Here is a 20,401-nt window from a genome sequence, read left to right as displayed (position 1 = left end):
TTTTAGATTTTATCCTTTTAAACATTTCCAGGAATTAATATCAGACATTTCAGCACTGAGAATGAGCTCTGTTAGCTGGATTTTTATGGTTTATATGATTTTTATCTATATATAAAAATACATTCTAATGTATGACATTCAGTGTAATTAATCACAGGTAGACATGGGTAGCAGTTCTGTCAAATCCAGCTAAAATATTAAGAGAAGATTAATGGACCGCTTCGCTCAGGTTCCATGGGGTAGGTGTTCTGTACCTCTTTAGCTGAAGCTTCAACACTTTACAATAAGGTTAAGCAATTTAAATTCACTTCCAGGAAGGATCCCTGTATCTTCCCTTTAGACTTAATACATGGAAGTTCCACAGGAGGGCGCCAGAAAAAGAAGTTAAAGAGCTTTCTTCAATTACGGACAGTTTTATTATCGTTGTCTTGTACACTGTCTGCATATGAACAAATAGTTTCAGAACCTTCAAAAAAGCAGGAAGTGAGACATTTTTTAAAAATGCCATAGATTTACTAGGGAGTAGTAAAAATAAATTACAGCATTGCAAAAATGCATTTCACTTTGCCATAGAAGCTTTACTATTCCATTCTATACACATTATTTTACATGTTTTACAATAGACATGAAAAATAAATTCACACGACCTAGGCAAGACAATATACTAACCAAAGGCACTGCCAACAGTATTTTGCGCTTAAGGAAGGGGCCAATTCTTCTACCCTAGACACAGCTCAACTGACCGTTGAGGATTTGAGTTTCAAGATCTACCAATTCTTCAACTGCCCCGTATTTTGAAAAACCAAAAAGAAACAGCCCTCCCCTTTGCAGGAGGTTTTTCAGCAGCATTCACGGTTAATTGCATAAGAAGCCATGCCTTCTACAAAATGTCAAAGACATGCTGGGTTCCGGGGGCGGGGAGAGGGTGACGGTCACCAAGACTCTAGTAGAAAACAACAACAACAACAAAAGAAATCTTTACAGCTTTTAGCCAGCAAGGTAAGGGATTTAAAATCAAGCGTCTGGAGCTTACATCTCGGAACCAATGGCAGTTTTTACAGTGTTCTTCCCCTTGACTGAACAGAAGTATTTATTTATACAGCACTAGATAAACGTTACTTAAATTACTTCACAAGTGCACGGTGAAGTAATAAGTATTCTTGTAAGTGGACAAACAGCCCCAGAGCATAAAAATTGCTGCTGTATTTGGGCTGCCGCCGTGTTGTTAAAGGTCATCTGGGTGTAGAGTACAGTACGGCTGGAGGCCCCTCCCGCCAGCAAACCCTTCACCGACCGAAACAGGAGCTGCAACTCAGCTTGCAGAAAGCGGCACTGACACAAACCCAGGGGTTTTAAGCGGTGCAGTTGCTCTCTTACGGTTTATAAACAACCACACTCAAGTATAAATCTGGACAAAAAAATGAAAATCCCAAGCAGTCACCTTCCGGAAAGAAACAAACCAGTTCCTCGTCCCTCTGGACGAAAGCAGCCTCATCACAACAGTACCTCGTGGGGACAGGACTGAGAAGGCCTCTCAACAAAAGCCCCTTCCAATTGCCGTCTTAGCCCAAATGCAAAGTTTTCACACTTAAGGGAAAAAAAATTAAAAAAAAAAGGCACTGAGGTAAATTTTGGACTCTTCTACGTTATTTCTGTGGTAACTGTTACCCAACAACCTGTTGCCTCCCTTCCCGCCCCAACGCAGGTGGGGTCACAGCAGCCGCCAGCGAGCTGGGAGGGAGCCTCCTTCATGGCATCACTGTGAAACCCTTTCACGTGCTCCGTCTGAACCTGGATGGTGTGAATGTGCCGTTCTCTCTCCACGCTTTGTTGCGGTGTCCTGTGTAAACAGAGGGAAGGCTGAAGCTGGCCGTGCGCGTCGTGCTCGGTACCGAGCACAGACTAAACATGGGCCCGTCCTCGCTCAGGCTGGCATCCCCCGAGCTTTCCTTGCCCTGCAGCAGTCGCTGCTCGCCGTCAGCGAGAAGGGGGTCGCTGGCTGGAGTCACGGCAGGAACGGATGCTCCAGCTCAGGGATTTTTAAGAAGGATGCGCAGCGCGTGCATCGGAGGCAGTGGGAGCCCTGAGAGAGGGGGAGAGAGACCCTCCCTGGCCGTGCAGGCAGAGCACCGCGTGCGAGCAGGGAGGGAGGGAAGGAGAAGCCGCCAGGTCCAGAGCGGAGGGAAGGAGGGAGAGGGCGGCGTGCGAGGGACAGGAGCGGTGGGGGAGCAGCGCAAGGAGGGCAGCGAGAGGAGCCGTGGTGTGAGGGTGGAGGGAGGAGAGCAGCTGAGCCCTGGCGCCCTCGCTCCCCTGGCGCTAAGGCTGCCCGTGCTCCCGGTGCCGCCTCCACAGCCTGGCCCTGGCCGCAGCAACTCGCCCTCGGGGCCAGACCTGTCCGTAGCTCAAAATCGCTTTGCTTTGTAAAAAGGGGTTTTGAGCTTTCCTGGCTTAATCTGTTGGATATGTATTGCTAAACATTCGGTACCTAACCGCTGGCCCATGCCCCAACCATCATCTTTACCCTTTTCAAACAGAATCTGTTCAAACATAGGTCCCAAATCCTACAGAGTACAAAACTGGTAAAACACTGGCTATCTTAGCTAAGCATCAGGGGTATTTGCTTTAATTCACATTGTTTTCAAAACTGGACGTTAACTAGAGTCAAAATGGATGACTTTTCCTCGAATTAATATTACCAAGTTTCAATAACGCTTACTGACAGACTGTTTGGGTGTTGCAGCTGCCTTGGTGTCATAACTTTACCCTTCCCTGCCTATCTTAGCCCTGAACAAGTCCGTCTGGTGTTGGTTACAGCTGCGACGCCCACGTGGGTCGGTGTAACCACCTCCTCCGCTTTATCTGCTGCTTCCTCCGCTCGACTTACGAAACGAGGACTCGGCCACGCGGGCACACGCCGTGAGCGCGGCACGGCCGGACGGGGACAAGAGCGTTGCTGGGAGGAGTGTGAACAGCAAGCGTTACCCTGCTCAAAACATCAGCCAGGAGATGTTCCTCTGGGGTTTAACACCCAGTGTTTTCCACGGAGCTTCTCCATCGGATGGTACAGCTGAAAAGTGAACCAGCAGCTGCGTTTGGTTTGTTGACGGCCACAGTTTAAAACCGTCTTCCCGTGCTTTGACTGGCTCTGGTCCTGGGATAAGAGGTTTCAGAAGAAGAAAATGCTGTATGTTCGTGTTATGGGTGCTGGGAGCCAGTCCTTAATGGAAGGATGAAAAGGGAGAGTGATGAAAAGGTGTCCTGAGAAGCGTCTTTTCATTTTAAAAATAGTATCTAGCTTAGTCTGGTGCCCAGTGGCTCCTGAGGGGTTATCCAGGCTTGCCTCGGGCTTCTTTCAGGGTCTGTTGCAGTCTCTGTTTGAACTTCTCGTATTTCCTTTGAACCTGCTGGATTTTGTCCTTCTCTTCTTTGTCCAGTATCATCAAGAAGTTCTGTAGCTCTGGGATGGAGAACGCGTCCCACTGCAGGAACAGCAGAAACAGAGGGAAAGTAAGCACACACCGTTCACTTTATTGCTTTTGTGGGTTTTTTTCCCCCCTGAATCTGTGAAGAGGAACAATAAGAGACATTTAAATGTGTGTCTGATCTCCAGGTAGCTTAATCTCACTGCGTCACGTTGTGAGAGCGCTGGGATAATGGGCTACAGCATAAAGGACCATCCCAGTCCTGAGCCCCTGAGACTGGAGATTTCATGGGAATTATCTTTTCCCAGGTGAATGAAAGCTCCCACTGCAAGGGACGGCACAGCTCCCTACGGAACTGGAATATTTAGGGAAACAACTGACGCAGCATTCACTCCCACTTCCCTTTATGAAGGGGGAGCAAGGTCCCAGCAGGAGCCGGTTCTCTTTCTTGTACTGCAAAGTTATCAAAACCGTTTGAGCTTCAGCAAAGCTGGCGGCACGGGGTGCAGCAGTGTGGCTGCTCCGGCTGCCACCTCCGCCAGCGAGGAGCAGGCCGGCCACAGGCTGACGGTTGCCGTCAGTTCATAACCGCCGCCGTGTGCCGGCTCAGTGCCGCGGGGAGCCGGTGTCCCCACGGCGTCCCTGCCCACCGCAGCCCCACTCCTCCGGTGGCACAGCCCCAGCCACCCCGCGGCAGAATCCCACGGGATGCGGCAGCTCCCGGCGATGGCGTTCGTCACAGCGGGGAGCATGATCGCAACCAAAAGCTTGACTGCAAGCTTCTTACCCGAGTGTCCCTGCCTTCCACTCAAACTAGGGGACTGCTTATAACAGCGTTTAGCTAACCTAATTCCCGAAGATTCATTCTGGGATGGCGTTGCTCGGTTCTGTAAACAGATTATGGGTTGGCCATCAAAACTGGCCTCAGCATTTTCACAGCTCAAGTTTAAGTTTGCTTTTTTTTTTTTTTAAAATCAACTTATTTTAGGAGCAATAAGTTACCCAAACTTTTTTTTTTTTTTTAGGTTAGGTACAAGCGGTACTTTCAGTTGATAATTCAAGTTTGGAGAAATACTGGTATCACACCCAGGATTTTAGCAGGCAAAGCCAGCCCCGTTGGGGAGAAGCCGCCTTGCTCGCGTGGCACGGCTCCAGCCCCTGCTGCCCCCGCCGCGCACGGCCCAGCTCCGCAACGCCGCCACGTGCTCAGCGACACTCTGAGCCTTCACATGAGAGCCAAGGGAAAGAGCCACCGACGTACCTCAACTTCCCCTGTTTCGTTTTCCTTCAGCACGAAGCTGAGCACGTCCGTGTCGGGGCCCGCCAGCAGCCGCAGGTACAGGGGGTACTCGGTGAGAGGGAGCTTCTGGAAGAGCACTGCAAGGGAACGCAGACATCGCCATCAGCCCGCGGCTGCCAGGGCGGAGGAAAGCCCAGCAGGGTCAACTGCAGCATGTAAAAGCAGCTTGTGCTGCTCAGGATCAGAGTGGAAGCAGCTGAGTCTCTCTCAGAGATCCATAACGATCCCCATTAGGTCTTAGGTGGCTTCAGCCCCCTTCTGGAAACCAGTAATTCCCCATCAGCTTAAGCAGCATCACCTCATGTGGTGGTCAGGCCATTTATTCGTCTGACATTTAGGCACTGCCTGCCTGACACACCACCGAGTCCTAAACGAATGCTTTGGGAACGTTTCTGCACACAAAGTGGTAAAAAAACCCAATCGGCCACAGGGCAGCTGGCGGGTCCGAGGGCCTGAACTCACCTTGCCCATCCTTCCGCATCTCCTTGAAAAGTGCAAACTTCTGAGGGTTATCCACCACCATGAACTTCTTCAGGAGCCCCTGGATCACCTCGCTCACCGTGGTCGTGCTGCTGATGTGGAGCTGCTTGACGGCATCCAGCGGCAAGTAGAAGGAGGTTCTCTTGTCCGTCATGTCGGCCAGGTTCACCTCCTTGAGGGCATCGTAGATGGACTGCGGCCGGATCCCCGCCGGCACCGTCACGGGGCGGCGCAGTTTCAAATGCACTTTAATGAAACCCGTGTACGTCCCATCATCATTCTAAAGCAAAGGAGAGGGGGGTCAGGCTCCAGGGAGCGTTTCTAGTCCTGCCCCCCGCTACGAGGGGCTTTCTGGTCACCAGCGCTGCGGCCCGCGGAGTGGCTGCAGGACTTCCCACCCCTCGGTACTGCCAGGAGGCTGAGGGTTTCTTATTAATCATGTAAAAAGTAACCAGTAATTTTGGGTTAGTCACTACTGATTTTCTCCTGTTCCTTCCACTCGGTCATGACTCATCCCTTCCTCACGTCTCTGCGATCTCGTCTTATTTAAACCCAACACCGCTCTACAAGTCAGTTATGGAAACCATTACACGTAATTTGTAGTTGCACTTCAGTGAGGATTTGAAACCTCTGGGAAGGTTTCCACGCCTCATGTTCAGCGAGATCTCCCAACTGTATTCCTCACGTTTTATTCCCTGCTTACGGATTCTCACATCTCCTTGTAATAATAAACCATTCAAGATCAGCCCGTCCCACGGCGGGTCCCTTGCCCTACCCTCAGCTCTGCAAAAATCAAAAGAAAAGCCTGGCTCCGTACGGTCCATCCACGGGCACCAGGGGGAACAAGCCGAGGGATACACCTCGGGAGCCGGGAGCGCTGGCCACCGGTCCCACCCCAGGGCCACCACTGGCAGCTGAGCCCAGCCAAGCCCCGGGGCTGCAGCAAGTCCCGGGGTTGGGTTTAGGCTGGACATTAGGAAAAAATTCTTCACAGAAAGAGTGGTTAGACACTGGAATAGGCTGCCCAGGGAGGTGGTGGAGTCACCATCCCTGGATGTGTTTCAGAGTCGTTTAGATGTGGTGTTGGGGGATACGGTGTAAGGGAGAACTTTGTAGAGTGGGGTTGATGGTTGGACTCGATGATCCCAAGGGTCTTTTCCAACTGAAATGATTCTATGATTCTATAAGTCTCAAGACTGTATTTTTCTAAGCCTCAAGCAAAGTAACTCAAGAGTAGACATTTGGGTCACAAATGACTCCTTTAAATCAAGGGGTGGCAAAAATCAATGGGCGAGACATTCCAGCAGAAGTTACTGTGCATTTTGAAATTGCTTCACAAAGGGAACTGTTGTAAGAGCTACTATTTTAAATAAACTTCAGGTTTGTTTTCAGCTGTTAGCAAGCACCAGGGAGTTTGGTAGTTCTCGGAAGTTCAATGATTTAATTATTTCACTCTTTAAGAAGCTTTTCCCCCTCTCTGTAAGGTCCCTTTGCCGTACTCCAGTTTGTAAAAGAGGTGATTTCCTCGTCTTCTCACCACCCAGCATCAAGGCTTGACTTAGAGGTGGCGACAAGCAAGTCTGCAATCAAAGCTCCGACATCCACAACATCCACTGCGGTTCTTGGACCTCTGCTTAAACAAGCCTGGCAGCGGCAGAGGCGGAAAGCATCTCTTTCTAGACAGGCTTTGCGCTTCTAAATCCACTTTGCGTTTCTAAATACACTTTGTCTTTCTGAATCCACTTGGTGTTTCTAAATCCACTTTGCGACAGCTGAACTGCAGCGTCGCAGCCCGCGCTTCCCCGTGACTCATCCCCCCCGGAACAACGTGGGCTCATCTATTTGTGGCAAGTTAATCGCGGCGCAGGCTGGCCAGAGATTACCGTGCCAGTGCTCCCAGTTTGAGAGGGGACCAAGGCAAGGGGTGTGGGGGTGTGGGGGTGTGTGTGTGTTATCTCAAGTGTCGGTGACAAACGCTAAGGAAACCCAAGCAGGAGAAAAAGCAGATCGGGTACGGAAGACAGGAGCATCTCAGCAGGCACAAGCCCTCTCGCCGCGGAGATGCCTCCCTGCAGCCCGGCTCAGCTCACAGCCCAGGGAAACCAGCAGCAGGCTTTCTGCGTATTCAGAAAATATAGCCCCGTACATACCAGCTTCATCAACAGGCAGTTGGTAACTTTTGCGTTGTATTTTTCAATTTTCTGTTTGATCTCCTGGACAGTCAGAGGCTCAGGTTTTTCTTCTTCTACTGTTTGCGTTACATTCTGAAATCAGAGGAGACAGGCTTTAGCTGTTTTACGTGCCGGGTCACGCCGCGTCTCTCCAGCTCTGCTGGTGCTTGGGAAACGCCGGAATGGAGAGGCCACGCAGACCCCGAGCTCACACCCGCCGCGATGGCACAGGAGGAGATGGTACCAACGGCCAAGAGGCCAAACGCGCAGGATGCCCCGTCCCTGCCCCAAACCTCCTCTGGGCCCCAGTGACAGGCAGTGGAGGGACACACGAACCCCACCAGTTAGTGGGACACTGAGGCACAGAGCAGTAAAGCCATCCCAGTACAAACCAGGGCAAAGAATCCAGCCTCTAAAACCCGCTTTCAAAAAATCCCACCTGCACCTGCCGAGTGTTTCTTTGCTTCTTGCAACGCCATTGGGAAAAAAAAAAAAAAAAAAAAAAAATCACATCCTATTCCCAGCATCCGTGGCTCTGCCTACCCGAGCCAGGCACCCCTTAAAAACCTGGGGTGCTCCCCAACCAGCTTCCAGCAGGTTCACCCAGGCAGAACGTGAAGTTAAATCTCTGCTGGATTACTCCTCCTCAGCTTTGGAAGTTATAGCTCAGAGCAGTAAAATCACACAAGCAGCAAGCCGGCTGCATGACTAATAAAGCAGTTGCTAATAAATCAGTCCGGGCATCCCAGCCCGTGTCACAAACCGTTGAGCGTCTGCCCGCGCGTGGGCTGGCCGGGAGGACGACGGCTGCTGCTTCTCGCTCCGGTTTTGGGGAATTTCCTCTTGGGAGGCAAAGCAACAGACTGGGCACGTAGGTGGGCTCTACCTGCAGGTCGTGCATGGAAATGTCGCTGATGAATAACGGGAAAACACAATCCTGCCGTGGAGACCCAGGGCTCAGAGCGTTTGAGCAGAAAGGCAATGAATGGGTTTGGATAAAGCACCAGGGCAGAGCCCAGCGCTGCTGGCAGCACAGGCTGAGCCGACGCGGGATGGGAGCAGGGTCCAGGCCAGGAGGATGCTGCCCTGGGGTCCAAGCGGCTGCAAGACCTGCACTAGAGGGGAGCAGGACCGCAGTGCCCGTTACAGGCCATCTAAAAAGGGAAAAGCAAGGTGCTTTCTGCTGAAGAGGGCCAGAGCATGCATCTCTGGGGTACGCTGGAGGAAAGCACGCGAACCACCACCAAGCCCTGTCTGTCCCGGTGCCCCACGGCTCACGTCCCGCCCCAGGAGGCATCTCTGGCCCCCGGCTCCCAGCCTTGAAGACAGGCAAGCAGGGCTCGCAGGATGCCGGCCACCTTCCTCCAGGGACATGCAAGCCAGGGAGAGAGCAAGAGGAGTGCCGGGGGAGCCGGGAGGGAGGCTCTGCCGAGGCACCGGGAACACGCGGCTGCGGATGGGTTTCTGCAGAGCAGGTTTGTAGCAGCCTCCAGTGAGAGCCCGAGCCCCACTGCCGCCTCCCGGAGCCCCACAGCACGGGCTTTGAAGGCCACGGACACCCTGGAAACCCAACGTCAGGATGCGACCCTCCACCATTGCGCCCGGCGTGACGGCAGAGCCCACGCATCATGCGGACACAAGAACCAGCGAGCTCCTTTCCAAAAACCTGCTGGAAGGCACGAAAGGAGGTGCCAGCACAAACGGGCAGGGATTTCGTGTGTCCCCACCCCAAGAGTTGAAGAACAGCCTCGGCAGCTGCAGAGCCCTCGAGGCTCCGGTGCTTTGCCTGCACCATGCAGCGGGGACAAGGAGGGGAGGGAAACCCAGAGCACAAAGCTAAAGCTACCGAGCCACAGCCAGACAGGCAGCAAGTGCTTCTGGGGACCCCCCCGCATCCCATCTCCCTCCCCTGGGACTGCGACACCGAGCCCAAAGCTCTCAGGACAAAAGCACCCGCTCAACCTCAGCATCCACCTAGAACAGCCTGTGGCAGAGTTAACGGCTCCTGTAATAGTGAGATGGAAGCAAGGACTTGTGTGACCCTGAAATAAATTTAAATTCACAAGTGGGCTAAGAAAATCTATTAAAAAAAAAAAAAAATGAAATACAGGGAGCTAAACCAACCCAGGAGCTGCACGGTGAAGCCCAGCAGCCACCTTTGGGTCTCCTCGTGGGAAATAACCTGCTGCAAGGACAGGACTGTGCTGACTGCGCCGCGGTCTCTCCGGGCAGCTTGTGAGGACTCCGGGCTGAGCAGCGCTCCCCGCGAGGTACCGCAGCCGAATTCCTGCCCTGAGCACGTCTCCAGCCCAGGGATGCCCATCACGTCAAACCATGGTGCCAGCTGCGAACCGGCAGCAAGAATCACAGCCTGCAGCAACACGTGCTGCTCATTTCTTGGCACCATCGCTGGAGCCCTTCACCGCCTCCTTCAGCCGCTTGCCTCGGCCGGCAGCAGAACGCGGGTCCAACAGCGGCATTCAAGAAGCCTCGATGACTTTATTGCCACAAGACCGTTGGAAACTCCCTACACGAGCCTCATCTTGTGCGTCAAGGTTTGACACCACTTTGGCCTGGGCTACCCAAAGCAGAGGGGCTTTCCATCTGGCCAGGAGAGCAGCTCCCCTCTAAAGCACAGCCTTCAGCATCCCAAAATCCCTGACTTTCCACCCGGTGAGGAGAGCAGCTCCCCTCTAAAGCACAGCCTTCAGCATCCCAAAATCCAGACCTGCTGCGAACAAGCCTGGTTGTGTCTTGGGCGATGCTCAGCGGGCCGGACGGATTTCCCAGCGCAGTGCTCTGCTGCCTTTTCCATAACTCACCACCTTCCCTGGAGACAGGCTGGGAATACATCCCGCCAGCGCTCCCAGATTTTGTGTGGGCTTGCTCAGAAGTTAGCATTAGCGGAGAGCAGAAAGCGTGAAGGGATGCGCTATCAAGGCCGGTACAGAACAAAAAATATAACCTCCATGAAGGAAAAAAAGGGGAAAAAAAAAAGCATCTTTAGGAGCACAGCCCATCTCTTCCCAGGCAGCCACGCAGTACATGAGACCAGGATGCAGCAAGCTGTAAATAAGCCAGTATCGCCCCAGGCTACCCATGATATTTCTTTTAGGGGAAGAATCAAGCACAGAACAAACTGAAATCCTGGTTGCAATCTGGCAAGACGGCTACAGTCCTGGGATTCGAGAGCCCCAAATTCACTCAAGCGATTCCCAAGCAAGAGTTCACACTTTCTGCCTGAGACAGGCAAACAGTACGAGACCTCTGGAAACGCAGATCCAACCCAACGGAGGAACACCGGCACCGCATTACAGTCTCCTTCGTGTTCAGCGCCTTAAGAAAATAAAAGCAAAGCTTTCCAGAGGTATTTAAGAATGGAACGTAAACATCCACTTATTGTAACGGCAATTTCAACTCCCCAATTTGTCAAAGTCCTTAGGCACATGCTTCACCGCAATCTACTCACTGCAATAGGTCTTACGTGGCTGCACAGGGGAGCTGGGCTGCCGTGGGAGTCTTTGAAAATAATACCAAGGTTAGAAATTGTCAAAAGTAGCACTGAAGGGGGGAAAAAAAAAAAAAAAAAAAAAAAAAAAAAAAGAAAAAACAACAAACTTCCCTTTCAGTTAATGGAAGACGTGCTCTCAGAAACCCTCCGCTTCCCCACGCCCCCCATGTGACGGCGCTGGGGTGGCAGCGCGGCTGTGCCTGTCCCCAGGGAAGAACGAGGTCTCCAGCGAGCCAGCGCCGGGAGACCCCCGGGACTGTCCCCTCCTGCGTCCAAAGGAACCCGGGGCTGCACGGCCGAGCTGCAGCGGTGGGACACGCCGTGCACATCTGCCACACTTCACCCCCGGCACGAACACCACCCGGCGCAGCCCAGCATCCACCCCGCCACACGCGGCAAAGGCCGACAGAGCCGTCCCTGCCGCTGCGCCGCACTCCTCTCCAGCAGGGCCAGTCCTTCCCCTCTTGTCATGTTTCCAGCTGCAGAAATTAGCACGTGCCAGCAATTAAGACCTCTCTGAGCAGCTCGCGGCGATGCCGCCCAGTTTCCATGGAGGACACATGGTGCACCCAGGACCGCAGCAGCCCGGAGTGGCGCCAGTCCCCGGGGTGTCACGGCCGGCGCCCGGTGGACACTAATTGCTCCATGTGCCAGGGGACCTAAATCACTCGCAGCGGGACGCCTGGCTCAGGAACACGGTGCTGGTGGCACCATGTCACCAGTCTCACCCCATGTCCCCGCACAGCTCCATCAATGAACCCCCGCAGCCGGCCCTGCTGACCACCCAAAGCTGCTGCCGGCAGAGATGGAATCTCGCTCCCAGGAGCCGGAATGGGCCGGTGTCTGGGACCCGCTCCCCGGGCACGAGGGCAGTTCCCCCTCCCTCTCGCCTGCTGCCCCAACCCCGGCAGCGCTGGGGAAGGCAGGAGCCAGCTCAGCTCCCACCTGCACAAAGGTTTTTCCCCAAATCACCACCTTCCTCTGCCCATCCTGCGGCTTCCTGATGCTCAAGACCTTCCACTGGGAAAACATATCAGGAAAGAAAGCTGCCCATACTTTATTTGTTTACTACGTCTATTTGTTTTGACCAACCCAATGTTACGAAGACCCACAACAGTTTATTGTCATTTAGACAATTATTCTATCCCCCAATGACCCCTCCCCCCCCAGGAAGGGAAATCGGGGAAAAAAACCCCAATAATTTACACGATCGTGCAGCCGCAGCTACAGGTAACAGGTTGTTCTCTCCCTTTCCACGTGCAATTGTAATTGAAAAAGAAACCCTGCATTATGACAATTTGACAAATACAGGTTTTAACAGCCTTATTACGCTCTCTTCGGGTTATTTCGTAAGTCATCTTGCACCCGGTGTGGAATTAATTTGCTGTTATTAAGCTCCCAGTGTCAGTGACGGATGGTTTAACCGTTTCCACTGCAGCACGGTTTGAAGTGCGCAGAGAGTAACCGACCTGCCCTGGAAAGAAAACCAGCGACCTCCCACGGGGCTCCCGGCTCTGCCAGCCCCTACGAGCCGGCCGCGGGTTTGAAGATGCGTCTCCGAAACAGCAGGTTGCGCATACGGCACAAAGCGGCGTGGGACTCCTGAGCCCCTCGTCCCCTACACGTCAGCTGTGGTGCAAAAAACCAAACCCGAAGTGACCGCTTCCACAGCGCTAACGTCTTAGCGGGCTCGAAATGCAGCAAAGTTCTTACTTTGATGTTAAAAGGAAAACTGCAACATGTTATGAGAGTCAGCTGGACCGACCCTGCAAGAAAACATTGCCAGAAGTGCAAAAAACCTCTTTGCTTCCAGCCCAGGAGCCTCCAGCAGCTCACCCTCCTCCCTCCCCCTCGGCTCAAGGCAAAGCAAGTTTTAATGATCTCCTACCCAGCAATGCCACCGCGGGGCTGCCGAGCACCGCACACGGGACAACTAAACCCAAGGGACACGCTCCACAGCCAAAGGGGCTGTCCCGCGGGAGCCAGGGCAGTGCCGTCCCGGCTCCGGCAGCTATCCAGGGCTGGGGGAGCCCTGTGGGACCCCCAGGGCTCCAAGGGCTCACCCCCGCGCCTCTCCTTGCTGTTCCTGGCAGTGATGCTCAGGCAGAGCAATGCCGCAAGCCCCCACCACACCATCCCCAGCCCCCCGCACACTCCGTGGTCAGAGACTCTGCTTTTCTCTTTTACAGACCAAAACCCACCCGCCAGCAGGACCCGAACGAGCCCGGCCCCGCGGCTGGGGGAGCCCGGGGAAGGGTGGCCACGGCCTGGGAGCAGAAGTGCTGCTCCTTCCGTCGTGTACGATTAGATCAGCTGCTTCTTGCTCTTCACCAATCTACCCGGGGCCTCCGGTTTTGCAAAGCTTCTGGTGCAGAATATGCAATTCTGGCTGAAGGAAGAAAAACAGAAGCTATTAACCATAAACCGTTGCCACATTTCCTGTCGTACCGGGACAGGATGAAACAAGCTGTTAACAAAACAACAGCTCGGTAACTCTGCCTGTGCCCAAACCCTGGCAATCCCTGCTGGACCTGCGGCTCTCACGGCTGGAAACTGGGACAGAGGGATGTCAGCCACCCTCGGGGATGGCCTGGCCGCGTGGCAGCGCACCATGATGTCTGTGTGCCAGCCTGAAAAACCAGCATGTTCCCATCGCCTCCATCCCTGCAACTGGAAGGGGAGCGATGGCGAGACCGGGGCTGCCAGGGTGCTCCCACTCCCACCCTGTCAATGACCTGGCGCAGAACATTGCACGGCCACGGATGCCAGAATTTAACCAGCAAACGATGCATCCTAGCATCATCTAAATTCAGCAGGTGAGGGGTTCACCATCCCCTATGAAACTGCCATAAAATAACTCGCAGACAGCCACGGCCTGCAGCGAGACAAAGGCACCCATGGGCTGCACAGGACCGAGTCCTCTCCCGGCCCGTCACAGCCCGCTGCAAACGGGCTCCCCTCCCAGAACCCACAGTATTTCTTCAACTGTAAGAAATGTCAATTGTAAGAATCAATTGTAAGACAGGACTTGAGCCTCAGCTGGCACTCGGGCTAATGCTCGGCAGTATAAAAGCCACCCAGAACAAGTGCCCCGGGAAGAGGCAGGCAGCCGCGACGCACAATGCCCGTGGCCCAGGGCTGGGTAACCGCGGCCCAAGCGAGTTAGCCACACCGGCGTCCTCTTTGCCATCTACCACTCATCTAATGAGCCATGAGCTTGTGACAGGCTATTACGGGGGAGGTAAAAAACCCACGGGCCATCACGATAATGGTGACATACTCTCAAAAAGAGCGATTCTAAGCCAAGAAAGGCAATAACAAAGCCTCAGTGACAGACTTGTCTATTTATCGGTTTGCAAGGACGCCAGGAGAGACACGTTCCACGTCCGGCTGAAGAGCATCCTTCCTACAGCCTCTCACCTTGCAGAGGTCAACCCCCAACTTAAAAACCTTTTTAAAGCAAGAAAAGGCAGCAGCTCTGCATCACGCCATACCTCTCTGCTGGGATAACAGCTCTCGGTGGGACGGTGCCCTCTCCCCAGAGCTGCCCATCCCACCACAGCCCCAGCCAGCCCCGAGGAGCCGGCACATCGTTACGGGTTGGACGCACAGCTCGGGACTGCGTGGCTCGTGAACCATGGCTTTGATAGCCATAAAACCAGACATGGAAAGGCACCTCAGGTAGAAAGGCTGAGCCTGCACGTCCACGGGACACTGCTTGCAGCGAGTGCTGCCTCCCTGCTGCCACAAGCCACCCTCAGAGACACTGTCCTGCCCCCTCGCTCCCAGCCAGTTCTCCTCACCAGCCATTTAGTCAATGAATTTGAACAGCCAGAACGGCGGAGATGGATCTGGCCCAACATCACCACATTCTTGGCAACGACCGTCTAATCTAGAGGCAGGGGTGGCCAAGTCCTCCCTGGTGTGCTTGGGCACAGGTCCATCGCCATTTACCTCAGCGATGCTTGACAATTCGCGTTCTCAAAAACCCAGCCCGAGCTCTCCCTTTAGCTCCCATGTTCAGACGGCAGGAGTATTCTGAAGACCTCTTCTGGATGCCTCTTAGGGCATCAATCGTCAGTTCTTCTGCTTATTAAGAAAAGATGTTTCTTAAAACATCAGAAAACAAAGCCCAGCAAAGCTGCTGGCCAGGGAGCCACAGGCCAGAGGAGCATCGCCAGCTCACGCCCTATGACCACCATCACACCACAGCATGGACGACTGGAGAGAAATGTGAATTCTTCAAATTTGAGCCAGACACACGAGAACCAGCAGCTCAGAACTGTAAATCCAGGTGCAGCGGGGAGCAGTGGGGCCAGGGCAGCACCGTGCAGCCCGATCACGGTCACCGGGGAGCTGGGACATCTCTGCTCCTGCACAGCTCTCCATCACTGCCAAACACCCAGCGCCTCCCCGTCACCGCACACTCCCACGGTTCACAGCACTACACGGGGAAAGGATCGACTGCTCGAGCATGGATGGGTAGGGGGGAAGAATCATACAACAGATTTGAAAAAAGAAAAACCACCAAAAAACCCAAACCAAATTGCATATTTCACTCCCTTTGATAAATTGAAATGAGATGCTGCGGTTTACTTTGGAGTCCAGAGGAAAAGGCAAAGGATAGGAGAGCAGAGCATCTCCAGAGAAGAATCGTTGCTGCATTTCAGAGAGGTTAGAGGCAAGTGAAGATGGGCTCGGTGTTTTGATTGCCATGGAGATTTCACTTAGAAACCATTTTTCCTGCCACATCCCTGCTCAGCAGCGAGAGCTGAGCAGGTTCTCCCAGGGAGCTCCATCTCAGGGGGGTCTGGGCTGGACAAGACCCCAGGGGTGCCCAACCACACGACCGTCTGTGCACAGAGACCAGCCTGGTGAGACCCCGGCCTGGATCAGGGAGGCTGGGTGGATCAGAGGGTCAGGAGTAGACATTTGGGAACTGATCGCAGCCTCGCAGGGCCAGGAGAAGCCCCTTTTCCCCAGCAGAGGTGCCCCAGGGACATCCCTGTGCCCCCGGGCTGTGCCAGAACCCCTCCAGACCTGCCTCCCCTCTGGAAATCACCCTGTGCTCCGACAGTCCTTTGGAGGATGGAGACAAGAGGCCAAGGACCAGGTTCCTCGGCTCCAGCCCCTTCTCCATCACACCCTGCAATGCACCAGGCAGAGCAATGTCCCCTTTGCCCACCCAGCGCAGGCAACACAAACATCGGCTGGTCACCTGCAATACATGAACCAGCACAGATGCCGAACCCAACAGCTAGCCAATTCTGGGACTAGGGGTTTTCTCCAAGGCCGTCCGGGACCCTGGAGATCACCTCATCCAAGCCCCTCCTGGGTTTCGAGCACCTCCAGGGATGTAGCCCCCATCACAGGGGCCACCGCACGCTACTGCCATGGAGGGCTCAAAGAGAAGGAGAAAACAGACACAGGGCCAAACCCACCACTGTGGTGTCCTCCAACTCTTGCCCAAGCCCATGTAACTCCCCACTGGCCACCCCCTCCTGCACAGGGGACCCCCCCCCAGGGTGGTCTCTGCTCTGCGCCCCGCAGCCACCAGCACCTGGTAGCGCAGTACCAGCGCATCCCACCACGCCGCCACAGCTCCCCTCCTCTTCAGCACAGGAGGCTTCGCCTGCAGGGACCCCTGCCCAGGCACGAACCTGGCCCCATCGCCCCCACCCCAGGACCCCACCCTGGGGGAACGTGCATTCCGGCCCTCCTGCTTTCTGTTCTTGGACAGAAACTTGCCCCTTTCTCCTCTAAGCCGGCTCTCCTGGCAGCCACTGATGCAGGACTCGAAGAGCAATTTTGCAGAGTTTTAAGCAATCAGGCTCCAGGCAGAAGCCACTGAAGCCATTCAGCTGAAGAGTCATGAAAATGCCAAGTAATAGATCTCTGGGGATGAGGTCACATCTGAGATCTAAACCGGTATTTTGCTAATGAAGAGTGATTGCGCTGACAGTTCTGAAAATAAAAAAGGAATTACAAAATTCCTAGAAAGAGTCTCTTCGGACTAATACAGTTATTTCAATCAGAAAAATCGTTTCTCTAATCATAGCGATCAAATTCCACTCTCTTATTTTTTTTAAATGGCGGGAGGCCTGTCTGTCTCCTCCTACCCCACATACAACACATTTCCTCTGGGATGGTTTTCCGAGTCTTTTAAGACGCTCATCCCTAAGTTATATGTATTTAGCTTATTCCTGCCCAGCACAGGATGCCCACGGGCCAGCGGCTGCCGCACCGACCACACCGGGCATCCTGGGCTCGGGAATCATTCCTGGGCATCTAAGGGTGGACAAATGTTGCTGTTCCCAAACACACCCACAGCAGGTTAGCTCACTTTTGGGTCCAAGATGATGGGTTTTGCACATGGCCACAAGCAGGTACCCTACTTGGCAGTGAAATACAACGCCGCTGCCACATGCAGAGCTCTTGCACAACCGCGCTGGTGGAAAGGTTCCACGTTCAATAACATCGCTCGAGTAAGATGCCAAGCAAGAAAGGGGGGACAGGGAGGGAAGCAAAACCCAAGGGAGATGTCCACCCTGGGGCTGTGCCTGTCTCCTGTCCCTCTGCTTTGCTGGCTGCTCCCCAGGGACATGCTCTCCTCCACACACCATCCAGCCCGGCCTCACCAGACTACCACCATCTCCTCCTCCTCCTCCCCACCACGCTCCAGGGCCAGCTCCACCCAGAGCTGAGGTCCATCCTCACGCCCCCGCAGGACCTGCACCACCACCAATGCCCCAGCATGCCACGAACCCCCAAAAACCTTCTCCCACCAGGCCTGAGGATGGTTTGCACCCCCAGCCGAAGAAACGCAAGGACCCACCTCCACACACAGACCCATTACACAACACCACTTGCTTGAGCAGCAAATTTTGTGTATGTGGTTGGTTTGTTGGTTGTTTTTTTTTTTTTTTTTCCTTCATGCACAGGAACCATTTCCTCCCCGTAACACCACAGCCCCGAAAGGCTCCATCTTCTCCAGCAGCCGTGAGGTCTGTCGCCCACACCGGCCACATCCAGGTGAGGAGCCGGGTGAAAAGGGGCCACAGCAGCCCCCGGCCCCTCTGCGAGGGAGAGCTCCCGAGCACAAACATGATCTGGCTGATTTTAAAAGGTGGCTGAGGATCTGCAGTGCCCTGGCTCAAAAAGAACAGCACTGAACCAGCGCGGGGTGCAGCGCCTATTGCACTAACGCCGTGCTCTTTTACGTCTCCTACACAAATGAATCATCAAATGACATTTAAAAACCAGCAGTACGTGTCGGTTAATCATAGCAAGAGGGAGCCGCTGGCTAACGGGGAATATCCCATGTTGAACCCAAGGGAGCATCTCTTCAAAGAAATTAAAATAAAATTACCAGCTGATTTAAACTCTCCCCCAGATCCAGCCCCCCCCCCCTCAAGGAGAAGAGCCCAGGTGGGCAGCAGAGCCCTCCCGACTCCGCGCTGCAGAAAGCCGAACCCCAGAGCTCCTGCTGGGGATGGCAGCTCAGCAGCCTCGGGTGGGCAAACACAGCGGAGCCCCAAGAGCAGCGCGTCGGCGCTGGGGAATTTCTCAATTTTTTTTTTTCCTAAGTGAAAAAGCGTCTCCCCGCGTCAGATCTCATCTCTCGGCTCTCGTTCCCGAGCAAAACCCCCCACTTCCGCAGCAGCGCCTTCATGCCTTCTCCTTTTTATGCTCAGTTCTGTGGTTGGGGCCCCAAAGTTTATGACAGGGATGATTGTGATTCTTCTTTAAAATAGACACTTAAAAAACATGAAGCGGCCTTGTCAGTATTACTGATAGAGAAATCTCGCCCTGGGGTGAAGCGCTGCCCAGCCAAGTGCTCTCCCCTTCTCCAAGGGAGACGCATGCACCCACGCGCCCAGAAAAGGACCACATTCATCACTGCGTTAATAACTTTGCAGATTAATTTGCTCCTGTAACTTTCCCCATCTCCCTGTCGCTCCCCATCTCACCCGGCAGGTGCAATTTTCACCATTTTGCGAGGCCAAACCACAGGTCCCCGGCCGGCGGATGGCAGCTGGCAGGGTTGCCGCCTGCCCCCTGCCCCCCCCCCCCCCCCCCCCAAAATAATGAAAAAAACACAAAACCACATTTGGAGTCGGCTCCTCCGCCGTGGATCCCCCCCAGGGATGAGATGGGGCAACACGGCATGCAAAAGGTTGAGACATGGATGAGGAAAGGCAGCGGGGAGCGGGCAGACCCCCCTCCCCGCCAGCAGCTCTGCCCTCCGCCAGCTGCAAGCTAATTTTGGCAGCACCTGCAGCCAAACGTGCAGGAGCCCAGACGCCCCCCCTCCCCGGCTACCAAACCCCCTGCCTCCCGCCCAGCAGAGCCCCTTCTCACTAGTTTTTAGGCTGTTACCTTGGCAGGGACCTTGTTCGGCGTGCTCCGGAAGAAAGAGGTTTTTGCCGTGAAAAAGCAATCCTCGAGGTCTTCATCCAAGCTACAGTAGCCGCTGCTCATGCTGCTGCCGATGGTCATCGAAGCCCAGCGGAGGCGAGAGGCCGAGGGGGCAGGGGGCTCGCCGGGGGGCTCGGGGGGCCAGCGACCATCGGCGGTCCCCGCTCCGGCTCCCGCTCTCACATCCTCAGCTCGCCGGCGCTTATCTGCAATAGCTCCTTCTGCTCATCCTCCAGAGCCAGCGGAGCTATTCCTCTTTAACAGGCAGCCGTGCCGGGTAACCCTTCCCTCTCCTCCTCCACCCGCCTCCCTGCGCAGCGGCGCTGGGGCAGCATGGAAGGGGCCGAGCTCCCCACTCGTTCCCCGCTCTCGGCGCCCGTCTTCGCTCGCCACCCGCCGTCGGGTCCCCTGGGTGCCCGCGCAGCATCGCCTCGCCCTCGCCGCCCCTTCCTGCGCCCGCAGCCCTCCCGCTTCCTCTTGCGGCATTGCATTTCTCTCTGGGTTTGGCCCCGGGTACCCCCGGCACCTCCTTAGCTACCCAAAATACGTCGCCATGGCAGGCTGGCTTCTTGCTCCTGCCCTCTTTGGGCATCCTGGAGAGCCGCGTTGCATCTGCTGCCTCAGGGAAGGAAGCCCAGGCTGGACCCAGCCTGACTGAAGGCGGTGGGGAAGGGGGGAGGCTGGCGAGGACGTGGCCTTGGACCCTCCTCGGGGGCACCAGGAGCCCCCGGTCACGCTCGGGGAGGCAGCAGGTGCCTCTCCACTTCGCAGCTAATTTTAGAGCAGCAGAAGCGATTTCAGCAGCGCTGGCACCCGGCTGAGGCAGCTTCGACTGCAGCCCAGGAAAACGCCGTTCAGCTCCTCAGTCCTGTTAGCACGAAGCACTCGCTCCAGACTGATTAAAATGCTGCGCTGGCCTCGGAAAGAGCCTCAGAGCCACAGCATCACCCCTGCTCTCCTCTCCCCCCGCAGAAACCCAGCCCGGCACAGCCCCATCCCCGGAACTGCCACCTCCATCCCTCTCCCTGGGCCCCTCCAGAGCCACCCCCACCCCCTAAATACCCTGCATTTTACCCAGCAGATTTTTAAAGCAGCTGTG

The 20,401-nt window shown here is 54.7% G+C and overlaps 1 protein-coding gene across 2 annotated transcripts in view; it reads right to left on the bottom strand.

Moving 5' to 3' along the window:
* Positions 1-491: 491 nt before the first annotated feature.
* The window catches only part of RASSF5 (Ras association domain family member 5), a 34,789-nt gene continuing 14,879 nt past the window's right edge, over positions 492-20,401 (bottom strand). Inside the window, exons 1-5 of one of the 2 annotated variants that reach the window (XM_074564321.1) lie at positions 19,264-19,727; positions 7,353-7,466; positions 5,185-5,482; positions 4,684-4,799; positions 492-3,479 (exon numbers count right to left, since the gene is read on the bottom strand). In XM_074564321.1, coding sequence (XP_074420422.1) covers positions 3,327-3,479; positions 4,684-4,799; positions 5,185-5,482; positions 7,353-7,466; positions 19,264-19,383 — 801 coding nt within the window. In that variant the 5' untranslated portion in view covers positions 19,384-19,727 and the 3' untranslated portion in view covers positions 492-3,326. Of the gene's footprint in view, positions 3,480-4,683; positions 4,800-5,184; positions 5,483-7,352; positions 7,467-19,263; positions 19,728-20,401 lie in introns of those variants that run through there. The other variant, XM_074564320.1, reaches the window with a different exon arrangement.

Source organism: Larus michahellis, chromosome 21 (assembly GCF_964199755.1).
Source record: "Larus michahellis chromosome 21, bLarMic1.1, whole genome shotgun sequence".
NCBI classification, from domain to species: Eukaryota; Metazoa; Chordata; class Aves; order Charadriiformes; family Laridae; genus Larus; species Larus michahellis.
Note: the sequence above shows the minus strand (reverse complement) of the source record. Positions and strands in the feature narration are given on the sequence as shown.